The 25,728-nt window shown below is 36.8% G+C and overlaps 2 protein-coding genes across 38 annotated transcripts in view; one reads left to right on the forward strand and one right to left on the reverse strand.

The window, feature by feature from the left end:
• Positions 1–25,728, forward strand: part of LOC110042055 (uncharacterized) — a 184,097-nt gene that overhangs the window by 155,489 nt on the left and 2,880 nt on the right. For 9 of the 17 annotated variants that reach the window (XM_089288549.1, XM_089288542.1, XM_089288553.1 and 6 more), the window contains 6 exons: positions 19,821–19,927; positions 20,107–20,187; positions 22,584–22,686; positions 22,852–22,919; positions 25,353–25,455; positions 25,624–25,714. The gene's annotated coding sequence lies outside the window, so the exon portion shown is untranslated. Of the gene's footprint in view, positions 1–19,820; positions 19,932–20,106; positions 20,188–22,576; positions 22,687–22,851; positions 22,920–25,352; positions 25,456–25,623; positions 25,715–25,728 lie in introns of all 17 variants that reach the window. The other 8 variants (XM_089288544.1, XM_089288543.1, XM_089288545.1 and 5 more) reach the window with 8 other exon arrangements.
• Positions 442–19,825, reverse strand: LOC149113026 (uncharacterized). 21 transcript variants are annotated; one of them, XM_089288581.1, is made up of 9 exons: positions 18,376–18,740; positions 11,839–11,959; positions 10,069–11,692; positions 8,135–9,115; positions 6,308–6,404; positions 5,908–5,942; positions 2,676–5,773; positions 2,145–2,273; positions 1,399–1,868 (listed from the first exon to the last, which is right to left on the reverse strand). In XM_089288581.1, the coding sequence occupies exons 7-9, from the start codon at positions 2,953–2,955 to the stop codon at positions 1,546–1,548; spliced, it is 732 nt and encodes a 243-aa protein (XP_089144707.1). In that variant the 5' UTR covers positions 2,956–5,773; positions 5,908–5,942; positions 6,308–6,404; positions 8,135–9,115; positions 10,069–11,692; positions 11,839–11,959; positions 18,376–18,740; the 3' UTR covers positions 1,399–1,545. The 21 variants fall into 21 exon arrangements, with proteins under 21 accessions (XP_089144714.1, XP_089144716.1, XP_089144707.1 ...); XM_089288570.1 differs by adding an exon at positions 18,917–19,825 and having other exon boundaries at positions 5,908–9,115; positions 18,376–18,616; XM_089288572.1 differs by having other exon boundaries at positions 5,908–9,115; positions 10,069–10,145; positions 11,609–11,692.

Below are 25,728 nucleotides of genomic sequence, written 5' to 3' on the forward strand. Positions count from 1 at the left end.
ACCTTTCTGAGCAATTGTAAACAGCGTCATATAACAGTCACGGTAAGTGTACACCTGCATGTTTCTTTTAAGTGCCAGCGGTTTTCCAGTTATAATTAACTTTCAACCTGCAACCTGCAACCTGCAACCTGCAAAATATACCTCCCGGTTTTTTACTGGACTTGAAAAACTGCTCTTTTGTGAGTATGTTGAGTTCCAAGAGGATTTACAGATCCCAATGCCTTATACCAAAGTGAGTGATATACTCCTGGTATTTTATGTAATGGATATCATATACATAAGCTTTTAGGTTTTTCTAGTAGCTCAACTAATGTACACAAAAAGGAGGGCTCAGTAGATATAACTCTGAAAGGGGCAGTGAAAATTATGCTGTATATACTAGCCCTCTTAGCTTTAGGTTTCCCACAAATACCCATGGATTGATTAATAATTTGGTACTGATTCAAAACAGAACTAATGATGGTATTTGATTGAGTGTTGTTAAACCGAAACAAAAATAAAACACATCAGATGACTTCTCTCACTAAATGTAATCAGCAAAATGAACCAAGTTATTGCCTTATGAAATGATTTGAAGTGACTAATTAAAGTACAAAACTGCACTTTATTCTAGTGACAAGGCATTTTCTTTTAAATCTTGTAAGTACACCATCCCCTTAAATAAGGCAAATTAGGTATGCCAAAAATGTTTGAACTTGTATTAAAATTATGGTTAATTAAACACATCGATGTTAGAAAACTATAAGTCCTAGCCAAATGCTATTGACATGTTATGATACAGCCTACTTGTTACAGAAAGACATAATTATCTAGTTTTGGATTAATGGAGAATAAAATAATTATCTACTTGAGTGTCTCTTAACTGGGGATCTTTTAAAGACTTGATAACATAGTTCAAAATTTAAATGTGCTATTTAAGCAAGAGACCACAACTTTTTATGGTTTATAGGCTGATGAACCATGCGGGATGTTGGAAGAACACTCGAAGAATTCGTAAATCACTCGCCTGTGACTCGTAATTTACGAATTCTTCTTGTGTTCTTCCACATCCCAGCTGGTTTATCAACCTATAAACCATAAAAACTTTGGTCTATTGCTTTTATATAATAATTCAGAAGACACGCAAAATTTCCATGAGTTTATTGGCACAATAAACCATAGCTGACTGAACAATCAGAGCGCGCGCATTCATTTGATTATTATATAATACTCATGTACAATTAAATCTGTTTGTTCAAATCACAGATTCAGGGCAAAAATAACTCCTTATTTACGTGTATACCAGGGCTTGGAAACATTGCTGTACGATTGTCTGGGGCACGTATATTTTCTTGCTGGGCAAGTAACGTTACATTCTCATTTGTCCAATGGTCAAGGGCTCAGGTATGTCATTGGTCGACTAAATCAATAAAGAGCCAACTTCCATTGGTTCAACAGTATTAGCAATTAGAGCTGCTAAATCTTCATTGAGATTGGCAGCAAGTGACTTCCACATGCTCTTAACATCATGGTTGAACTGCTTAGTTCGCAAGTCCAGTGGAATGTTCATTCCTGGCAAGCCATGTTTGTTAAATGTTCTGTTCCATTTAGGGTCATGTGCATCTGTTTCCGACAAAATGGCTTCAATTTTGGCATATTTGGTCTTGCCATGTGCTTTGTACAGTAGCAGAGCAACCTCAAAAAGGTCAGGAAGCCTCTCACCGTATCCCTCTTTACTTGTATCGCCAAACTCGAACAAAATGAGACCAAAGGCCAGCTTTGCCTGATGGTAATTGAAAGGGGAATCATCCTTTGCTGCTCCTCCATTTGCCTCCCCCTGCAGATCCTGAGCCTCGAGAGTGACATTGGGATGTGCCTTGCTTTCATGGCTAGAAAAGGAAGAAACCAAATTTACACTCAGGAATTGCCTACTAGTTACATTGTACTATCACATACCGGTAGTTTCCCGGGGATTACAAATGATTTTGCGATTTCAGGAACCTCTCAAAACCTTTAGATTAAAGAAACTGATGATCTTTCCTGCCAAAAAAGTAAGACATTTTACTTGACTTTCGTGTGTGTGTGTGTGTGAGTGTGTGGGGTTGGGGGGGGGGGGGGGGGGACACTTACAAGCATAACAACATAATAATTTTATTTTTACTCACCTATTTCTGGTAGCTTTAATTGAGAATACCAGACCACATGACACTCTGCAGTGGAAAAAACCCAGCATGTCTTTCTCCTTGCCAAGCTCATACCTTTTTCACACCAGGCCATGTTGCATAACTTCGTGCCTGAGACAATGAAAAAAAGGATTAAACCAACACAAATTGTTGGTTTATTCATTTATTTCATCATTGTTCTCCATTGAAAAAGTGTTAAGTGAACATGAATGTCTCCTGCGGGGTTACAAGAAGTTTTCCCTTTCATGGAGGTATTGATGGTTTTGCTAAAAAGCAGTCTGTTAACACTCAGAGACATACATACATTTTTCTTCAATTAGTTGGTAGAATTTGATTAAAGATCAATACTTGTAATAAGAACAATTTCTCCTTGGTGATCATTTACAATATTCATTCAGATTAAAATATTTTCTTGTATATGTCTTGATATCGTAAGGAGCAATATGTTGCTAAAAACTGTATTACCCCTTGTCTGATACTGTTGCTATAATCCTCTATCAATTTTATCCTTACTTGACTCTGTTGGAATGATGAAGTTCACATAAGTTTTATCACATCGCTCTATTCGACACAAAAAACCATTTGCACCCATAGCACTCTCCAGCTCATGAACCTGCTGAACCAAAGGTTCAACTTCACTTCCAGTCATTAGATACGTCTCCACATATTTTATGCAAAGCTCATGTAGCCATTTCCTTAGACCTTCTTTTCCCGAGTCATCTTTTGATGGCACGTCATAGTCTGGAGCATCTATTCCACATGAAAAAGTATACAGAAGGAACAATGAGAGCATCACTTTAAAATGTTCACTACTGTGTATAGCTATATCAGTAATCTTACCACCTTCAGTCTTTGAGACTCCTCCTTCCTGACAAATTTCTTAACTTGATCTACTGTGGGTGAGGTTGAAGATTTTCAGATCAACTAGCTAGACCCTCTAATTTGCAAAAATGTTATTTTATCTTATTAAAACAATAAATAAATAAACACTTTGTTAGCAGATCATAGAACACAGGTTGTAATGGTATACATTAAGGATGTAGGAGGGTTAATAGATTGTGTTACTAATGACCTTTAAGTAACAGTGAAGCTACATGTATTGCTTTAGCTACCTTTCTTTACACAGACGTCAAGTTAACACCAGAAAGTATGAAAGTGAAGAATGATCATTGCAGTAAATTTTCCAATTTAAGCAATTGGAAAGAAGAAGCCTGAAAAAAATCAGGGCTTCAACGGGATTCGAACCCATGACCTCCGCGACACCAGTGCGATGCTCTACCAACTGAGCTATGAAGCCACACATTGGGAGCGACGTCAATTAATTGAGTTCATATCAGGCTTCCCATGAGGAGTGAAAATCTTTGAACTATATATGAAATAATTCACATGTGAACTGTGGTCGTAGATGACAGTGAAGAATGAGGTCATGGGTTCCAATCTCGTTTTCCAGGCTTCTTCTTTCCAATTGCTTAAATTGGAAAATTTACTGCGATGATCATTCTTCACTTTCATCTACAACTGCAGTTCAAATATGAATTATTTCATATATACTTCACATCATTTTACTCCTACGGAAAGATATGAACTCAATTAATTGACCTCGCTCCCAATGTGTGGCTTCATAGCTCAGTTGGTAGAGCACCGCACCGGTATCGCGGAGGTGACGGGTTCGAATCCCGTTGAAGCCCTGATTTTTTTCAGGCTTCTTCTTTCCAATTGCTTAAATTGGAAAATTTACCGCGATGATCATTCTTCATTCTTCTGTGGTCTTGTTGTGTCTAAGCTAGGTTAATTGACCCTGTTCAGAACAGAGTACTGCTGTGTCCAATGTATGGAACGATTACTGTGTTCTGTGCCTTGAATCCTGGCATTAACCATCAAATCAACATTGTCCCCCATCAACCTAAGATTTATAGAAACATTATTTTACACATGACTATCTACATAATGAGAAGTTACAGAGTTTACACTCTACAGAAACCAAAAACATCCTTGACTTTTCACTGACCTGGGAACAATTTTCGCTAACCTTGTATTGTGAGGATAATAATAAATTAAAGGTGCCTGTGAGCCAGCTCAGGGATGAATTGGATGAATGTAGAGTGTGGAGTTCTTCTTGGTACAGCAGTGAAAAATAGCAAAATAAACATCCTTTGATGCATGGGTTCGGATGTCCAGTGGTTGCTTATTGACACCCTTTAGGTAAAGGTCAAGTTTGCAAACAGGCCAAGTGGCCCACCAGGCCAGAGCTTATCCTGGTTTCTGTAGCATGAAGTGACTACAGTAGGGGTATTTCTACTCCCCCATGGATGGGATGCTAGTCCATTGCAGGGTTACCCCAGCATTAAGTTCGCCGGTACTCATTTATTTACGAAGGTGGAAAAAAGCCCTGTGAGAACAAAGTGTCTTGCCCAAGAACATAACGCAATGTCCACGGCCAGGGCTCAAACCTGGACCGCTTAATCCGGAGACGAGCGAACTAACTGTGTGGCCACCATGCCCCCACCCTTTAGGTGGCTTAATTTGCCCTCTGCTAAAATTATTTTATAAATTATAAATAATTATTTATTACATAATTGAAAGCAGATTTCAACAGAGTGCAACAACAAAGATTAAGATGAACACTGCTTTTATTATATTAGGAGCATTTTCTTTCTTATTACTGAAATACTGACTACCATAATATATGTAGCACATAAAAGCTAAGAGGAGACATTCTAGCCAACAGTCTCCTATACACACAGATTATACAATTTTTGCTGAGTTATAAATAACAATCTTTACAGCAGCAGGACACACATGTAGTAGAAGTACAGCATGATAACTACCATTTTAAGAACTGAATGGAAGTTCAACAGGTATAAACTGGCACAGTTAGGATACCTAATACTTCAAATAAACATCACAAGATTTGTATTTTATTAATAGAAACGGATTACCACCATTGAACTTTTGTGTTCCAGTTTATATATGATGGGAGCTAGTAGTATAAAGAGCTAGTAGTATAAAGAGTGATTGTGATACTCTACATGTGTATGTTCATGTATATGAACATGATATAGAACTGCTAATTTTAAGGTTCTGTAAGTTATATACTGTAATTTCTGTATTCCGCTGTAAAGCTATAAGTTCATTTCTTGAGTTAAGGTTAGACAGATGGATTTCACTTGTTGACATTTGACTTTAAGAAACATACATGGATAAAGTTCTAAAAGTGTGTCCACCTCTGGAATAATTATTATACATGCAGCTTGGAAAGCCATTTAATTTATATGCTTGTAACCAATGTCTTTTGCAAAGAATGAGTTTCAACAGTTCAAGTGTCAGCTGACTTCAGTCTTGAAAGCATCTTATTCCCTTTCTAAACAGGAGAATTCCACATCCATTAATTCCATGAACTTTTAAGGGTGACTTGTGTTGTTAAAGACAGTTTCTACTAATTAAGTCTTTTGATATTATTTTTGGAAGCTGATAAACATGTATAGTATCAGTTATGTTGTTGTTAATATTAACATCTGCTTACTGTCACTTGCATAATTATTATACTGTAGTTGTTATTGCAGTGTTCATCTGGGTTATACGCAGATGCACAATAGTACAACTTGCTTCACCTGCAATACACAATAAATATAATAGTGACACATTTTAAAAGGGTATAAATGTTTATACGCAGAAAAAAATATTGTATATCTTTAATTTGCTTCCCTTTCTCTGCCCCCTCTCCCCCAATAAAAAAGCTGCTTACCTAACTAAGGTGTCCAAGTGATATTTCTTGCATTTCTGGAAAGGGTTAATAAGAGAGAAAATGCCAGTAAATTATAATGTCATGCTCTCCCTCAAGAAACATTGGAGCTAAAATAATTCTTTTAACCTGAAAAAAAAAAAATGTATTGTTATGTACAGCTTCTGAAAATTTTGGTAGAGTTACATGTAATGTTGAATCTCTATGAAGACTAAGAATTTAGGGACATGAATAGTACAGTAAATTCAAGCCATTCTTTGTTTCTACCAATAAATTTTCTGACTGTTTTGCTGTGTGATTTAAATAGTTGCTTGATACATTTAGACACATGTATTTATTTGGTATGTTAAGTTTCGATATTCAGCTAAATTATATATTAATAATGATCTCATATGATACATACAGGGAAATATTCAAACAGCTTTCATGGCAATAATTATACCGTAAACACTGGCGTATAAGCTGCACTTGCAGATAAGCAACACCCCGAGTTTGGCAACCTAAATTTTGGAAAAAGAAATTTGGAAAGAAAGTAAAATAAATCAAAAGTGGAGTCTTGAGAAAGATGTCTTAGGGTCCAGTAATACGGGCAGCATTTTCCTTCAACTTGTCTCGCAAAATTGTTGCATTGCAAGTTGAAACACATTGTTGCACGTATTACCACATTTGTGACCAACTTGTCTCGCAGCAAAATACAGTGTTGCAAGTCTGCAGAATTCTACAGGTAAAATTGCTTAATCGTGTGTAATTAAAGATGACGTCTTCTTTAATATAATATAGCATTTCGACGAAGTTCCACTTCCACTTCTGGCTTGCAATGCAACAATGTCGCGAGACAAGTTGAAGGAAAATGTTGCCCATATTACCGGGCCTTTACATGTACATGCATTTCTTGAGAGCGTCAACCGGCCTATTAACTCACTAAAAGAGAGAAGACTAATTAAAAACTCTTACCTAAAATTTTAGTTCTGAGATAGTTTGAAAATCCAACTTAGACATAAATCTAATCTTTCTAGTTTCTGGCATTTTTAATGCAGTATTTTTCACTCCTGTCCGTTTCTCAGTAGAGTTTACATACAACATGAATGTTTCAATTCGTTCGTGGCTTAGTAACCAGGCAGGCTTAGTAATGAAGAAACGGTCTGCGGCTATCGGCAACACTAAACAACTTTTTGGCAGAATGGAGATTCCCTACCGAGTGACATTCAGCTACTCAAGAAAGGCAATGTTAAACCGGTTAAAAGCTTCTGCAACAAAGAAGGTTTAATGGATGCTTAATATCAACAAAAACGGCTCTTTTAGGAGCTGCCAAACTTGCAAAAGTAATGATCAATGCGTATTGTGGTATAGTTTTACAAAGTTCCTATTATTTTGCTACACAGATCTATACAGACTGTAAAATTTTCGCTGAAAGGTGTTAATTTATGCAAATTTACGGCATGGTGTCCAGATGTTCTTGCAGATAAGCCGCATCCCCAATTTGATGCAAAAATTTTGAGCAACAAGGTGCGGCTTATATGCTGGTGTTTACATTAAATAGGCTTATGATCGCTGTAGTAAGACTCCAGGGTACCTGTTGATTGTACACATTGTGGTACATTGGTATAAACATATGTGTACGGTAGTCAGTAGTAAACTGGTTAATCAACTAAGTGTATCCTCTGTCTGTTATAAGATATTTTTTTAGAGCCTTTTGCTCTGAATTTACCTGCATGAGATCAATATTGAAATCCCCAAGCACAGGCGTGAAGATGAGTAAGAGCAACAATTAACTGTGAAATTGTAACTTTAGTTTTCGAGCGATAGATACCAATGACATGAATATTCGGAATTGGTTGGCTTAACACCTCAACAGTGATTTCCAAATTACTAAAGTTATATCTGTATGGAATTTTAGTACAATTCAAATCATTCTTAATGTACAAAGCAGTTCCATAGCAAGTTCTTATGTTAGACTGATTAAAGTCATTTCTGTAAAGAGTTAATTCACTAAGCTGATATTCATCATCTCTATCCAACAAGCAATGTTTTGATTCAACAAAAATGTTGACATCAGCTTTTTGAATGTTGTAATCACTTCGCACATCATCTATGTGAAGGTAGAGAGATCTAACATTCTGAAACAAGATTGTTTTTGTTTGGTGTGAATTGTCAGACCATAACCCTGCTAAAAGCACAAGGCTTACTTGTGTTCTTAGTCTGCTCATTTTCCTTTACCTTTCTCACTAACCTTTATTTTGTTTTCATTCCATTTAAGAATATGCAGTCTAGAGCTGTTTCGTACATGGCTCAAGCCAACATAATGCATATCCTCTCTTGTGGATGCTGGAAAATCAACTGCTTCAATTAATGTGTCGCCTTGACAATGGTGAATAGTCTTGGCAGCAGCAGGTCTAAGTGGAAATTTGTGCCAGAGAATTTGGACCTGACTCTTTTTATTGACTCGAAACTGTCTTGTTACTTCCAATACTGGTGTCCAATTTCTATTTACAGTTGCCTTGTATAAATGTGTATTTTCTCTATGCTGGTTTCTGCCTATGTCAGGATGTTGAAATGAGACCCAAATAATACTTGGTCTGGTGGAACTTTAAACTCTGTAGTCTATGTGTACTATGACACACTCTGCAACTTTCGTGAGTCCGTCAGTCACATCAATATTAGTTGTCAGTCATATTTTGTTGCAGCTGCTACTGACACTAGCGAATATAAACCCATTGTCTTTGCTGGATCATCTGGGATTTTGTTTTTCATTTGTTTCTTGAGATCATTAGAAATGTCTCCGATTATAATGTCCACAACCTTAATCTGTGGAGGTACATGTATTGATCAATACTTCTAATAAGAACAATTTCTCCTTGGTGATCATTTACACGTTTTCTTGTATATGTCTTGATATCGTAAGGAACAATATGTTGCTAAAAACTGTATTACCCCTTGTCTGATACTATTGCTATAATCCCTCTATCAATTTTATACTTACTTGACTCTGTTGGAATGATGAACATAAGTTTTATCACATCGCTCTATTCGACACAAAAACCATTTGCACCCATAGCACTCTCAAGCTCATGAACCTGCTGAACCAAAGGTTTGACTTCACTTCCAGTCATTAGTTACGTCTCCACATATTTTATGCAAAGCTCATGTAGCCATTTCCTTCGACCTTCTTTTCCCAAGTCATCTTTTGATGGCATGTCACAGTCTGGAGCATCTATTCCACATGAAAAAGTATACAGAAGGAACAATGAGAGCATCACTTTAAAATGTTCACTACTGTGTATAGCTACATCAGTAATATTACCACCTTCAGTCTTTGAGACTCCTCCTCCCTGACGAATTTCTTAACTTGATCTACTGTGGGTGAGGTTGAAGATTTTCAGGTCAACTAGCTAGACCCTTTAATTTACAAATATGTTATTTTATTTTATTAAAACAATAAATAAATAACTAGTTTGTTAGCAGATCATAGAACACAGGTTGTAATGGTATACATTAAGGATGTAGGAGTGATAATAGATTGTGTTACTAATGACCTTTAAGTAACAGTGAGGCTACATGTATTGCTTTAGCTACCTTTCTTTACACAGACCTCATGTTAACACCAGAAAGTATGAAAGTGAAGAATGATCCTTGCACTGTCATCTACAACCACAGTTCAAATATGAATTATTTCATATATACTTCAAATCATTTCACTCCTCATGGGAAGCCTGATATGAACTCAATTAATTGACCTCGCTCCCAATGTGTGGCTTCATAGCTCAGTTGGTAGAGCATCGCACCGGTATCGCGGAGGTGACGGGTTCGAATCCCGTTGAAGCCCTGATTTTTTTCAGGCTTCTTCTTTCCAATTGCTTAAATTGGAAAATTTACCGCGATGATCATTCTTCATTCTTCTGTGGTCTTGTTGTGTCTAAGTTAGGTTCATTGACCCTGTCCAGAACAGAGTACTACTGTGTCCAATGTATGGAACAATTGCTGTGTTCTGTGCCTTGAATTCTGGCATTAACCATCAAATCAACATTGTCCCCCATCAACCTAAGATTTATAGAAACATTATTTTACACATGACTATCTACATCATGAGAAGTTACAGAGTTTACACTCTACAGAAACCAAAAACATCCTTGACTTTTCACTGACCTGTGAACAATTTTCGCTAACCTTGTATTGTGAGGATAATAATAAATTAAAGGTGCCTGTGAGCCAGCTCATGGATGAATTGGATGAATGTAGAAAAGCTAGTTGGATAAAAAGAGAAGAGGAATTGATCATTGTGGAGTTCTTCTTAGTACAGCAGTGAAAAACAGCAAAATAAACATCCTTTGATGCATGGGTTCGGATGTCCAGTGGTTGCTTATTGACACCCTTTAGGTAAAGGTCAAGTCTGCAAACAGGCCAAGTCGCCCACCAGGCAAGAGCTTATCCTGGTTTCTGCAGCATGAAGTGACTACAGTAGGGGTATTTCTACTCCCCCATGGATGGGATGCTAGTCCATTGCAGGGTTACCCCCAGCATTAAGTTTGCCGGTACTCATTTATTTACGGGGGTGGAAAAAAGCCCTGTGAGAACAAAGTGTCTTGCCCAAGAACACAACGCAATGTCCACGGCCAGGGCTCAAACCTGGACTGCTTAATCTGGAGATCAGCGCACTAACCGTGAGGCGACCGCGCCCCACCCTTTAGGTGGCTTAATTTACTCTCTGTTAAAATTATTTTATAAATTATGAATAATTATTTATTACATAATTGAAAGTAGATTTCAACAGAGTGCAACAACAAAGATTAAGATGAACACTGCTTTTATTATAATTATTAGGAGCATTTTCTTTCTTATTAAGTCTACTGAAATACTGACTACCATAATATATGTAGCACATAAAAGCTAAGAGGAGACATTCTAGCCAACAGTTTCCTATACATAGAGATTACACAATTTTTGCTGAGTTATAAATAACAATCTTTACAGCAGCAGGACACACATGTAGAAGAAGTACAGCATGATAATCACCATTTTAAGAACTGGATGGAAGTTCAACAGGTTTAAACTGGCACAGTTAGGATAGCTAATACTTCAAATAAACATCACAAGATTTGTATTTTATTAATAGAAACAGATTACCACCATTCAACTTTTGTGTTCCAGTTTATGATGGGAGTTAGTAGTTTCATTTAATTGTAGTCCTAATATAAAGACTGATTGTGAACATGTGTATGTTCATGTATATGAACATGATATAGAACTGCTAATTTTAAGTTTCTGTAAGTTATATACTGTAATTTCTGTATTCCACTGTAAAGCTATACGTTCATTTCTTGAGTTAAGGTTTGACACACATAGCGAGTTCAGATGGATTTCACTTGTTGACATTCTTGACTTAACGAAACATAAATGGATAAAGTTCTAAAAGTGTTTCCAACTCTGTAATTATTCATGCAGCTTGGAAAGCCATTTAATTTATATGCTTGTAACCAATGTCTTTTGCAAAGAATGAGTTTCAACAGTTCAAGTGTCAGCTGACTTAAGTCTTGAAAGCATCAAGTAGAATTCCACATCTATCTGCAATTCTCAGATTAATTCCATGAAGATTTAAGGGTGACTTGTGTTGTTAAAGCCGGTTTCTACTAAGTCTTTTGATATTATTTTTGGCAGCTGATAAACATGTATAGCATCAGTAATGTTGTTAATATTAACATCTGCTTACTGTCACTTGCATATTATACTGTAGTTGTTATTGCAGTGTTCATCTGGGTTATATGGAGATGCACAATACTACAACTTGCTTCACCTGCAATACACAATAAATATAATAGTGACACATTTTAAAAGGGTATAAATGATTATATGCAGAAAAAATATTGTATATCTTAAATTTGCTTCCCTTTCTCTCTCCCCCCCCCCTCCCCCCCTCCCCCAATAAAAAAAGGTACTTACCTAACTAAGGTGTCAAGTGATATTTCTTGCTTTTCTGGAAAGGGTTAATAAGAAAGAAAATGCCAGGTATAATGTCATGCTCTCCCTCAAGAAACATTGGAGCTAAAATAATTCTTTTAACCTGGAAAAAAAAAATGTATTGTTATCTACAGCTCCTGAAAATTTTGGTAGAGTTACATGTGATGTCGAATCTCTATGAAGACTAAGAATTTAGCGGCATGAATAGCACAGTAAATTCAAACCATTCTTTGTTTCTACCAATAAATTTTCTGACTGTTTTGCAGTGTGATTTAAATAATTGCTTGATACATTTAGATACATGTATTTATTTGGTATGTTAAGGTAGCCGAACACACGTGCGCTTTTGCTGATGCAATTTAGCATGCGCACAAGGACTGGAAAAAACAAACATACCGTCAATAGAGCGATCATTTTATTTACTCAACACCCGTACTATCTGTGCTATTTTTCTCTATTTAATTGAATGCAGTGCATTGATGGCTTTAGTCTTTTATTACAAAGATATGGTAGAAAAGGTAAGGATTCAAAGAACTCAGCAATTATCAGCTTTTTCTTTGTCACCAAAAGAAACCAGTTAAATGCAGCGCATGCGTAGTAAGTAAAAAAATTGCAATTGAATGAAAAATTGTATTCTCGAAAATACGCCTATTTCTCGAGAACCACTCATTAGAATTTCACAAAATTTGGCACGAAAATACTTCAGGAAATAAGTAACTGGAGAATTGAAAATAACTGAACTTTAACAAAGGAAATTCTAGATATTCCAGTGAACCTTAAACAAGGGATAATTAAAGATCTCTCTGTTAAATTATTAGCAAAATGGTGTTAACCTGTGAGAATCGTTACAAGCTTGTTACAGGCAAATTATAAAGAAAATCTAAGTACTAGATTTTATCCAAATAAACAAAACCGAGTTTAAAGACCTGTTTATATTTATTCATGTTGCCATGGCAATGGCACATACGTCAGCTTAACCATCGAAAAACCAAAGGTCGTGTTGTTAACTTGCTTGCTGCCATTTTTGGCGACCGAGGGATCAAGAGTTTTAGAGAAAAAGGTGAATGAAACACTGGTATCAAAAACTGTGTTCAGCCACCTTAAGTTTCCATATTCAGCTAAATTACACATTAATAATGATCTCATATGATATATACAGGAAAATATTCAAACAGCTTTCATGGAAATGTACTGTAAACACCGGCGTATAAGCCACACTCGCGGATAAGCCACACCCCAAGTTTGGCAACTTAAATTTTGGAAAAAGAAATTTGGAAAGAAAGTAATAAAAGTAAATCAAAAGTGGAGTCTTGAGAAAGATGTCTTGCATGTACATGCATTTCTTGAATGCGTCAACCCGCACATTAACTCACTAAAACAGAGAATACTAAAACTCTTACCTATAATTTTAGCACTGAGATAGTATGAAAATCTAATTTAGACATAAATCTTATCTTTCCAGTTTCTGGCATTTTTAATCCAGTATTTTTCATTCCTGTCCGTTTCTCAGTAGAATTTACATACAACAACATGAATGTTTCGATTCGTTTGTTCATAGCTTACTAACCCGGCAGGCTTAGTAATGAAGAAACCGTCTGCTACCATCGGCAACACTAAACAACTTTTTGGTGGAATGGAGATTCCCTACCGAGTGACATTCAGCTATTCAAGAAAGGCAACGGTTAAACCGGTTAAAAGCTTTTGTAACGAAGAAGGTTTAATAGATGATTAACATGAACAAAAATGACTCTTTTAGGAGCCCCCAAACTCACAAAAGTAATGATCAATGCATATTGTGGTATAATTTTACGAAGTTCTTATTATTTTGCTACACAGGTCTATACAGACTGTAAAATTTTCGCTGAAAGGTGTTAATTTCTGCAAATTTACAGCATGGTGTCCAGATGTTCTCACAGATAAGCCGCATCCCCAATTTGATGCAAAAATTTTGAGCAACAAGGTGTGGCTTATATGCCGGTGTTTACGGTAAATAGGCTTATGATCACTGTAGTAAGACTCCAGGGTACCTGCTGATTGTACTCATTGTGGTACATTGATATAAACATGATCTATCTGTGTACGGTAGTCAGTAGTAAACTGGTTAATAAACTGAGTGTATCCTCTGTCTGTTATAAGATATTTTTTTAGAGCCTTTTGCTCTTTTGAAATCCCCAAGCAGAGTCGTGAAGATGAGTAAGAGCATCAATTAACTGTGAAATTGTAACTTTAGTTTTCAAGCGATAGATACCAATGACATGAATATTTGGAATTGGTTGGCTTAAAACCTTTAACAGTGATTTCCAAATTATTAAAGTTATATCCGTATGGAATTTTAGTACAATTCAAATCATTCTTAATATGCAAAGCAGTTAATTCACTAAGCTGATATGTATCATCTCTATCTAACAAGCAAAGTTTTGATTCAACAAAAATGTTGACATCAGCTTCTTGAATGTTATACTCACTTCGCACATCATCTATGTGAAGGTGGAGAGATCTAACATACTGAAACAAGACTGGTTTTGTTTGGGGTGAACTGTCAGTCCGTAACACTGCTAAAGGCACAAGGCTTACTTGTGTTCTTAGTCTGCTCATTTCACTTTTAACTTTCTCACTAACCTTTATTTTGTTTTCATTCCAATTAAGAATATGCAGTGCAGAGCTGTTTTGTACATGGCTCAAGCCAACATAATGCATATGCTCTCTGTGGATACTGGAAAATCAACTGCTTCAATTAATGTGTCGCCTTGACAATGGTGAATAGTCTTGGCAGCAGCGGGTCTAAGTGGAAATTGGCGCCAGAGAATTTGGACCTGACTCTCTTTATTGACTTGAAATGATGGAGTTGCCAGTAATCGGATACCCGTGTTTGCGAAAAGAACTCTGGGATCGTCAGGGGGCAAACATTGCAAGTCGCTAGAAGGAAATGTGCGGCAAAAAGTTGTTTCGACACCCAAAAACATGGTTTTGGGGAGAGATCAACGCTTTTTCGCCGTTGTTTTATCGCAAATGGATTTTGGCAATGTTGATACATGGAAAATGTAAGTTTTTGTTTGAATAACCGTGAAATAAGTGATAAAATTTACCGATAAACTCCCTTTTGCTTGCGTGAGGTTTATTGTGAAATACATTGAAGACAATATTGAAAATTTCAATACACGCCTGATCTCGAGAGGCTACCCGGAGCAAATGGTAGAAAAGACCCTCCGAGAAGTTAAATATTAAGACAGAAAAGAAGCTCTAAAACAGAAATCGAAAATTGCAGAAGGAACTACTACCCTTTGTGTCGGGCAATTTCACTCAACCGTCAGTACCAAACTTTGGAAAGCATAATCACACACAAATGGCACTTTCAAATACAAATACTCAGAGATATATTCAAGGAGCTACCCTTGATCTGTTATAGAAAAGGAAAATCACTGAAATACGTGCTTGTAAAAACAAAACAAAGGCTTTGAGCAACACAGTAACCACACAGCATGAGTCGCGCGGACTCATTTGTCATTAAATCAACCCCAGACAGTACAATGATCGCCACCGGGCTTATTTCCAGTATTATTTGTATGACTGAGCTTTCAAATAAGCCAAAAGTAGCCTGCACACAACTTAAAAGGCTTTAGGGGTTATTTCCTCTCGATTTATACCTAATTAATTTTGTAATATTTTCAGACCATTACACGATGTAAATTTCACAATAAACCTCACGCAAGCAAAGGAGTTTATTGGTAGATTTTGTCACATATTTCACGGTTATTCAAAGAAAAACTTACATATTCCACATATCAACATTGCCCAAATCCATTTGCGATAAAAACGACGGCGAAAAAGCGTTGATCTCTCTCAAAAATCGTTTTCTTGTACCTCGAAACAACTTTTCATCATACATTTCCTTCTAGCGACTAGCAATGTTTGCCCGGTGACGATCCCAGAGTTCTTCGTGCAAACACGGGTATCCGATTACTGGCAACTCATTCATTGTCTTGTTACTTCAAATACTGGCGTCCAATTTCTATTTACAGTTGCCTTGTAAAAATGTGCATTTTCTCTATGCTGGTTTCTGCCTATGTCAGGATGTTGAAATGAGACCCAAATAATACTAGGTCTGGTGGAATTTTCAACTCTGTAGTCTATGTGTTCTATGACACACTCTGCACCATTGGTGAGTTCATCAGTCACATCAATATTAGTTGTTAGTCATATTTTGTTGCAGTTGCTACTGACACTAGCAAATATAAACCCATTGTCTTTGTTGGATCATCTGGGATTTCGTCTTTCATTTGTTTCTTAAGATCATTAGAATGTCCTCGATTATAATTTCCACAGCCTTAATCTGAGCTTTATCAGCGTTAGAGAGGGTGTACAGAGCATTGTTGTGAACATCTACGAATGAATTTGTATTAAATAAATGTGCCACGTTCATAGGGTAATTATCTTGTCCAGGCCTTACATTCAGAAGTCTTTGTTTCAAAATCATGCGGTTATATCATCTTCAGTGCTTTCCCTCTCTCAAACGATTGAGTACCTAAGCAAATTCTTTGTCATATTTTTGTCTCATTATTTCTGTCAATTCAAGGAGGGTGAAGTACCGGTCACCCCGAAACGCAGACCATGCAGACATGCAGACCATGCAGACTGTGCAGACTGAGTACTTTTTTTTTTCTTATTCTTGGTTTTGCATTTACTTTTATTTTGACTCGCAATTTTTTTGTTTGATCCTGCTACAAAATAGCGTTCAATTATATATCAGCGTGTTTGTCCTTATGAGCATTAATTTTATGCACAGGCATTAGGCCACGCAAGCTCGCTATGTGACTGCTGTTCCAATAAACGAACACGCTATAGACTTTGTAAGGGAAACTCCCTTTAGTTCTAAATATACTTATTTAAGTAAAGTTATTTTAAAATGTAGAAATAAACTTCTACTCTTGGTGTACCAAACGTAATTCCAAATAGCTGTTGGAACATTACAATGATCACGCCTAAAAAAGCCAAGTGCATGTAAAGATCACAAAAATCCGACTCTCATTTGAAATTCTCAGCATAATATACAGTTGCCGTGATGAGTTCGTGTGATGGTAAATTTATCTGGTTTTATGACAGTGGGGTTTTTATGGCGATTTAGACTAAGACTGGTCCCTCTTTTGCCTAGTCCCTCGTGCGTGACGCAAAAGCAATCCTCACGGAAATAATTTCATGGGGAAATTTTTTTTTTCTCAAGGTTTATTTACGGTCACGGATGGACTAAGCTAAGGGAAAGAGGGAATACTTGTAGTCTAATGGGTATCGTATGTTGCTTTGTGATGCAAAAGCAATTTGTAGGACGATGTTGCTTCGAGTCACCGTCCTTCCTTCATTTATGAGGAGGAATGCAGACCACAGAAACTGAAAAACAAAAGCAACAACAACAACAACAACAAATTGAACGAAAGAAATAAAACGGCAAACCACAAACATGTTAAAAATAGATGCAATTTGCACCCAAAATGTATGGAAGACATAAAAGAACACCCTATGTTGAGGTAAATGAAGTGTATTTCTATGCTTTATTTTAGTATATTTAGGACTAAAGGGACTTTCCCATACAAAGTCTTTTAAGCATGGTCGTCTATTGAATCAACAGTCAGATGGTGAGTTTGTGCAGCCTGTGGATAAATAACAAACCGTTGGATATATTGAACACATTTTTTAACTAGAACCGAAGGGTTGTGAGTCAAGTGTTAGAAAAACAAGTACTCAGTTTGCATAGTCTGCGCAGTCTGCACGGTCTGCACGGTCTGCACAGTCTGCAGTCTGCAGTCTGCAGTCTGCATGGTCTGTGTTTTCGGGTGACCGGTGAAGTACTCTGTCCAAATGTTAATGGCAAATTCATTATAGCCAGATTGGCAATTTTCAAAGATCCACTTATCAAAAACTGGCTTAAGCTGGGAAAGATCTCCAACAGTTACCAAGCTTATTCCACCAAATGGTTCATTAGTTCCCATAATTTGTTGTAATAATAAGTTCAAAAAGTTTAACATGCTACTTTCAACCATAGCAATCTCATCAATGAAATCACCCTAAGTTTGTTTAGTTTTGCTCTAATATGGTATTCAGTCTGTCACTGTCCAGTGCACAATACTCAAAACCTCTATTGGCAGGTATCTCAAAAGCAGCATGTAGTGTATTGCCTTTAATGTTGAAATATGCTGCTTTACCTGTAGGGGCAGTCTTGACAACTTTCACATCATCTGGATTTTCTCCCAGCGATACTATTTAGAAACCTGATCAGAACTTCATACAATGCATTTGTAACAGTACTTTTCCCAACTCCAGCACCTCCACTTAAGAATCATCTTTTGTTTTAACTCAATCATCTTTTGTTTCAATTGAATGTAAATAAGACATGATAAAAAAAAAAAAACTGTCTTTAATTTTCATTCAAAGAGCAGTCGACCCTAGTACCAGAGCTACTTTCCGAACGAAATAATCCCCCTCGTATAAAAGGCATAGTACAAAATGCGACACATCAAGGAGGCTTACCTTAGCTTCAAGATGATACAGCATTCGTTCCCCGTTGCACTGTTTCTGATTGTTTCCTCCTCCGGGTGACATTTTCAAAGACATTAAAACGATTCGTCCTTGGTCGTGACATCGTCGCTTTCTAGCATGATAGCTTTAAAGATTTCGACGCAAGCAACGTGGCTTTCAGGATTTTAATGTCCATAGCCGAAGCTAGTGTTCCATAGCTTGATAATTTTCCATTTTACCACTCCACGAAGACCTGCTCGTTAAAATTGAACGAATGTCGCGTTACGCTGTGCTGCCGCACAAAAATGGTATAGTAAGTCCTTCTAGTCTTTCCATGTCCATTTGTCGCAGCTACTGTTGCTTAGCTTAACAACCTTTTTGTTTTCATCTTTTGTTTCAATTGAATGTAAATAAGACATGATAAAAAAAAAAAACTGTCTTTAATTTTCATTCAAAGAGCAGTCGACCCTAGTACCAGAGCTACTTTCCGAACGAAATAATCCCCCTCGTATAAAAGGCATAGTGCAAAATGCGACACAACAAGGAGGCTTACCTTAGCTTCAAGATGATACAGCATTCGTTCCCCGTTGCACTGTTTCTGATTGTTTCCTCCTCCGGGTGACATTTTCAAAGACATTAAAACGATTCGTCCTTGGTCGTGACATCGTCGCTTTCTAGCATGATAGCTTTAAAGATTTCGACGCAAGCAACGTGGCTTTCAGGATTTTAATGTCCATAGCCGAAGCTAGTGTTCCATAGCTTGATAATTTTCCATTTTACCACTCCACGAAGACCTGCTCGTTAAAATTGAACGAATGTCGCGTTACGCTGTGCTGCCGCACAAAAATGGTATAGTAAGTCCTTCTAGTCTTTCCATGTCCATTTGTCGCAGCTACTGTTGCTTAGCTTAACAATCGTTTCCATTTTAAAACTCCACAGATTGAACCAAAAACCATCTTCGTGCCCCGTTAACCGCCATGTATAATCTCCATGTTATCGGACAAAATTTTTCCTTTCTAGTGCCCTCTAAAATCTGCCAATCCTACAGGACGAGCCATACTTAGCGGGGGAGGGATAGGAGAAAACTAAAATTAATCTGAATCCTGGATGTTACGTCATCCATGAGCAATTTTGCTCAGTCCCGCAACTCCTCTGTGCATCTTTTTTTTTTAATCCTGTTTCTTTCTCTTCACTTCTCCTCACTCCACACACAGGTTGTACCTTCATTTACCTCTAATTACGTTTAAGTATCCGTTTGTTTGTTTATGTTCCGATTTTCTAGCCACAATTTAAGAAATCGCAGTCAAACGTCATCGCTTCTGCATGCATTGCGTGCCGTTTAGTCTCTATACTGTCAGTGGTTGACCTCAAATTATTCAGACATCTCGTGACCACAAATTATGCAAGTTGAAGCCAGTTATTTGAATAACGCTGTATTTGATTATTTTTACTTTCAGTTTCAGTTGATTTCCAATTTCCGCTCAGAGCATATTGACTAGAATCAACAAACGAAACGAAAGGACATCAAGAGACCCAAGTCTCCTGAGATTAACACAAACCAATTGTAAGTACGTACAAATTACTACAATGTTTAACGGCGTTGGCAAATTTTAATAAATTGTTGCGAGAACACCGCGGATTTAACCAATGCGAGAGCGATGAACAACGTGTTAGACGGAACAAACCCAATGGATATAACTTGATATAATCCTTACCGTGCACATTTTTTACTTTCAATTACAGCTGATTTGAGATTTGCGTTTGAAACAAAACGAGGGAACTTCAAATACTCTAACGAGTCCTGAGATGTAACACGACCAATTTGTAAGTACATACAAGTCATTTATTTTGGTGTCGCTGGCAGAAGAACAGAAAATTTTAAATCTTATAACATTTAGGAAATTGATTTACCTGTCGAAAGAGAATTAGTTCAGTCAATTGTAATCCGAGTTTACAGTAGTAGGTAGTTATCTCTGCTCCAGTGCAAGTGGATTCGCAATGTTTGATTTGATTTCCATGATCCGTAGCACATTAAAGAAAGCTTCCATGATTATCATTTGCTGAACAAAGACTCCATTATACTTGTCTCCATACCTTTGTTATGACTAAAGGAATTTGTTTCAATGTTGACATCTTTCCTTTGGTGATATTTATCCTATGTCATCTAAACGGCATCTTCAATTTCTGTCTTGCTCATTTTAGAGAAATATCAGATTTGATCACTGCTGCATGTATACCGATGCAAAGCACTGTGAAACAATTCATAGTTGTTTATATACTAGCTTTTTCTGCTGAGAGCAACACCGGGAAATGAACATGCAACATTCTCTCACGTTATACAAACAGACTTATTCCAACTCGAGCCAAATATTTGCTTTTGCTTAATTGTAAAGAAGCATTACACAATTTACAATGAAAAGCAGGGAAATAATTTCTCGTTGTTACAAGATGCTAAATTTAGTGAAACGAAATTTTAGATGTCTAGTTGACCCTTGTGTTTTCCCAGTCTGCCCTGCTTATACAAAGTCGTTCATTATTCGGAATATCAGAATTTCAGTAGCGTTTTACCAGCACATTTTATTTTTTCAGAATAAACTGCTGTCGTGAAGAATTTGGAATGTCGAATTTAAGTAATATTTTGTACAGAGCTTCACCATACGAAGCATTTCAAAACACAACTGTTGTCTGTGAGCAAAATTTGTACGAGGTCGATGCATTTTGAGAATGAGCAGAAACAGAATCTTTGAATTCGCACGTTTCGGCAATTTCGGTTGAATTTTAAAACAGAAAAGTTAACGGTTCCTGACCGGTCAGAAATTAGCTTCGCTGTTATCGTTTTATAAAACCAACTGTTACAAAGCTAACGAAACAAGCGAATTTGATTGCAGTTACCATTATGCTGGTTTATACGCCAGTGACGTGGTCATGTTTCAAAACAAGAAAATTATCAATCCTTCTTAGTTTTTAGTTTCATAAAATTTAAGATCTTCAACAAGTCATGAAAAAATGCAATCTTTATTTTGGTCCCATATATTACTCAACTCTAGAATTCTGGGTTTTATTTAATCTGCAACAAGACGTTTTTTTTCAAAAGATAGTAACACAACTACTGTTCGGGTGTATTGGCATTACTCTACGAGTAAAATTCGGCCCGATTTGACCTGATTGGACAAGTTGCTGTCCCGTTATTCAGATTACCTGCTTTTAGTTACTGGGGCTGGCATCATGCAAGTCCAGAGATTGCAGTGAGCCGATTAAAAGTGCATTTTCTGCGAATTTTAAGCAAACAGGTATAAATCACAAGCATTAATTGTAGGATATGATCAGTATCTTCTGTACATATATTAACACCGGGCAGATCAGGCCAGGTAAAATTGTGTAACATTACATTTCATTTAAAGCACGAAATCTTATCATCGCGTAACGCTACGTGCGTTAAATAAGGAGAGAAGTTCAATCACTCGAAGACGAATCACCTGGAATTTATTCTCGCTGACTGGTTTTAGATTTCCAGGGTATCAATATCTTTTCAACCCATGAAATATGGTAACTTACAACAGATTTAAGATTAAAGATCGCTTTTTTTAATACAGTGCCGTGTAAACATTCCTAAAATGCAATTCTAACCTGTGTGACAATCTGTTTTGGAAACCTTTTGATAAAGGGTCGTAAATACCTGAATTCAACCCTGACATAAAAAACTAATATCAAATGCGCCCTTTCCGAGAACAAGAAAACAGGCATAAACACCAAAATTAATATTCAGCAAAGGTCAGGTCGTGCCAGATCGAGCCTAATCGAAAGTGAAAATGCGCGCCTGTTTTCTTTAGCTAGCAGTTGCATTCGCATTATACTTGCATTGCACTTGTTTGGTTCAGTAGGGGATTTCTTCCTGACATGAGGCTGCTCAAAAGGCCTTTAACTACTTTCAGTTTCAGTTAAAGTTTTTCATGTATAGGTAGATACACGAAGAGAGTTTCATAATAGAACTTGTAGTCTGTGTGCAAAATTTGCACAAGGTGGATTTATTTTTAGGAACAGCAGATTCGCATGCTTCGCTACTTTTTTGTTGACGTGTTCGAAAAGCGTGGGAAACTGACTTTTTGTATTGTTAGTGGTTGACCTTTTTGGTTATCCAGACATCTCGTGACCACAAATCATTCAAGTTGTAGCCAGTTATTAGCATAACGCTGTATTTGATATTTTACTTTAGGTTTCAGTTGATTTGCAGTTTCCGCTCGGAGCATTGGCTAGCATTACCAAACGATACGAAAGGATATCAAAAGACTCAAGACTCCGCATGAGATTAAACATAGACCGATTGTAAGTACCTGCAAATTTCTACAAGGACAAATTTTAATAAATTGTTGGTAAAACTCCGCGGATTTAACCAATGCGAGAGCGATGAAGAACGTGTTAAAAAGAACAAACCCAATGGATATAACTTGATATAATTCTTACCGTGTACATTTTTACTTTCACTTTCAGTTGATTTGAGATTTGCATTGGAAACAAAAAATACTCTAATGAATCCTGAGATGTAACAGGACCAATTCGTAAGTACATTCAAGTTATTTATTTCTGTGTCTCTGGCAGGAGAACAGAAAATTTCAAGTCTTATATCATTTTTGAAATTGATTTACCTGTCGAAAGAGAATTAGTTCAGTCAATTGTAATCCGAGTTTACAGTAGTAGGTAGTTATCTCTGCTCCAGTGCAAGTGGATTCGCAATGTTTGATTTGATTTCCATGATCCGTAGCACATTAAAGAAAGCTTCCATGATTATCATTTGCTTACCAAAGACTCCATTATACTTGTCTCCATACCTTTGTTGTGTTTCGAAATATTTCTTTCAATGTTGACATCTTTCCTTTAGTGATCGTTGTTGTATGTTATCTAAACGGCATCTTGCTCTTTTGGAGAAATATCTAATTTGATAACTGCTGCATGTATATCGATGCAAAACACTGTGAAACAATTCATAGTTGTTTACAAATTATACTACTGAGAGCTGTGAACGCTGAAGAACATTCTCTCGCGTTATACAAACAAAGTATAAGTTAACGGTTCCTGAACGGCCAAAATTAGCTTCGCTGCTATCGTTTTATAAAACCAATTAGGCAAACCACTAATTAGTTTTCTTTGCTCCAGTGCAAGTGGATTCGCAATGTTTCATTTGATTTCCATGATCCGTAGAACATTAAAGTAAACTAACGAAACAAGCGAATTTGATTGCAGTTATCATTATGCTGGTTTGCACGCAAGTGAAGTGGTTATATTTCAAACAAGAAAATTATCAATCCTTCTTAGTTTTTAGTTTCATAAAATTTATAAGATCTTCTACAAGTCATGAGAAAGTCCAATCTTTGTTTTGGTGCCATATATTACTGAACTGTCAAATTCTGAGTTTTATTTTATCTGCAGCAAGATTTTTTTTTAAGAATAATAACAGAGCTACTGTTCGGATGTGTTATTCTACGAGTAAAATTCGGCTCGATTTGACCCGATTAGACGAGTTTCTGTTGCACTATTCAGATAATTTCCATGCTTTTATTTACGAGGGCTGCCATCACACGAGTCCAGAGATCCCAATGCCCCGATTAAGAGTGCATTTTCTGCGAATAAGCAAACAGGTATAACTTTGGGTATAAATCACTGATTGTAGGATATGATCAAAATCTCCTGTACATATATCAACATGGGGTAGATCAGGCCAGATCAAATTGTGTAACATTACATTTCATTTATAGCACGAGAGCTTATCATCGCGTAACGCTACTTGCGTTAAATAAGGAAGCAAGTTGAATCACTCGAAGACGAATCACCTGGAATTTATTCTCGCTGACTGGTTTTACATTCCCATGGTCAATATCTTTTCAACCCATGAAATATGGTAACTTACAACAGAGTTAAGATTAAAGATCGCGTTTTTTTAATACAGTGCCCTGTAAACATTCCTAAAATGCAATTCTAACCTGTGTGACAATCTGTTTTTGGAAACCTTTTGATAAAGGGTCGTAAATACCTGAATTCAACCCTGACATAAAAAACTAATATCTAACACGCACTTTCCGAGAACAAGAAAACAGGTACAAACACAAAAACTAATATTCAGCAAAGGTCAGATCGTGCCAGATCGACCCTAATCGAAAGTGAAAATGCGCGCCTGTTTTCTTTTAGCTAGCAGTTACATTCGTATTATACTTGCATTGCACTCAGTCTTTGGTTCAGTAGGGGATTCTTCCTGACATGAGGCTGCTCAAAAGGCCTTTAACTACTTCCAGTTTCGATTAAAGTTTTTCATGTATAGGTAGACACATGAAGAGAGTTTCATAATAGAACTTGTAGTCTGTGTGCAAAATTTGCACAAGGTGGATTTATTTTTAGGAACAGCAGATTCACATGCTTCGCTACGTTTTTGTTGTCTGAAAAAATAAAATAGCCCAATAATTCAGCCCAAAACAATAAACCCCAGTACGAAGCTTGGGGGAATAAACCCCACAAACTCGGTAGTTTTTTCCTAGAGCCTCGTGCTGTGGTCTATTGTTTTAGGCTGAATTTTGCTATATCGACATTGGTCTGTTGGATTACGGTTCCTTGCACTGCGCTGTAAATCAAGAATACAGGCATACATGTTCTTAGTGTAATGAGTAATCTTATGAAAGAGGTTATTTAAAGGTTTTCCCTACTCTTGTTATTTTCAAAATCAGCTTTGAAACTGCTCGTACAATTTGAGAGCATTTACAAAGATCCCACGCCCTCTAAACCCTTCGTTATACTTTCAACCCCCTCAAAAATATTATCTTTGTGAAATGTTATGATTTGACAAGAGATTGTTTTGACGTGTTCGAAAAGCGTGGGAAACTGCGTTTTTCTATTGTTAGTGGTTGACCTTTTTGGTTATCCAGACATCTCGTGACCACAAATCATTCAAGTTGTAGCCAGTTATTAACATAACGCTGTATTTGATATTTTACTTTCGGTTTCAGTTGATTTGCAGTTTCCGCTCGGAGCATTGGCTAGCATTACCAAACGAAACGAAAGGATATCAAAAGACTCAAGACTCCGCATGAGATTAAACATAGACCGATTGTAAGTACCTGCAAATTTCTACAAGGACAAATTTTAATAAATTGTTGCTAGAACACCGCGGATTTAACCAATGCGGCGAGAGCGATGAACAACGTGTTAGACGGAACAAACCCAATGGACATAACTTGATAAAATCCTTACCGTGGACATTTTTTCTTTCACTTCCAGTTGGACCCAGTTGATTTGAGATTTGCATTGGAAACAAAACGAGGGAACTTCAAATACTCTCATGAGTCCTGAGATGTAACACGACCAACTTGTAAGTATATACAA

Source organism: Orbicella faveolata, unplaced genomic scaffold (assembly GCF_042242905.1).
Source record: "Orbicella faveolata isolate gen_17 unplaced genomic scaffold, um_ofav_v1 contig_17, whole genome shotgun sequence".
NCBI classification, from domain to species: Eukaryota; Metazoa; Cnidaria; class Anthozoa; order Scleractinia; family Merulinidae; genus Orbicella; species Orbicella faveolata.

Excerpts from the sequence above, each read along its gene's own strand:
- LOC149113026 (XM_089288570.1), bottom strand. The coding sequence starts at position 2,955 with ATGCTCTCATTGTTCCTTCTGTATACTTTTTCATGTGGAATAGATGCT. Across the intron at positions 2,274-2,675 it reads CATCATTCCAACAGAGTCAA|GCACGAAGTTATGCAACATG; the intron begins GTAAGGATAAAA and ends TCATTGTCTCAG. Across the intron at positions 1,869-2,144 it reads ATTAAAGCTACCAGAAATAG|CCATGAAAGCAAGGCACATC; the intron begins GTGAGTAAAAAT and ends TTCCTTTTCTAG.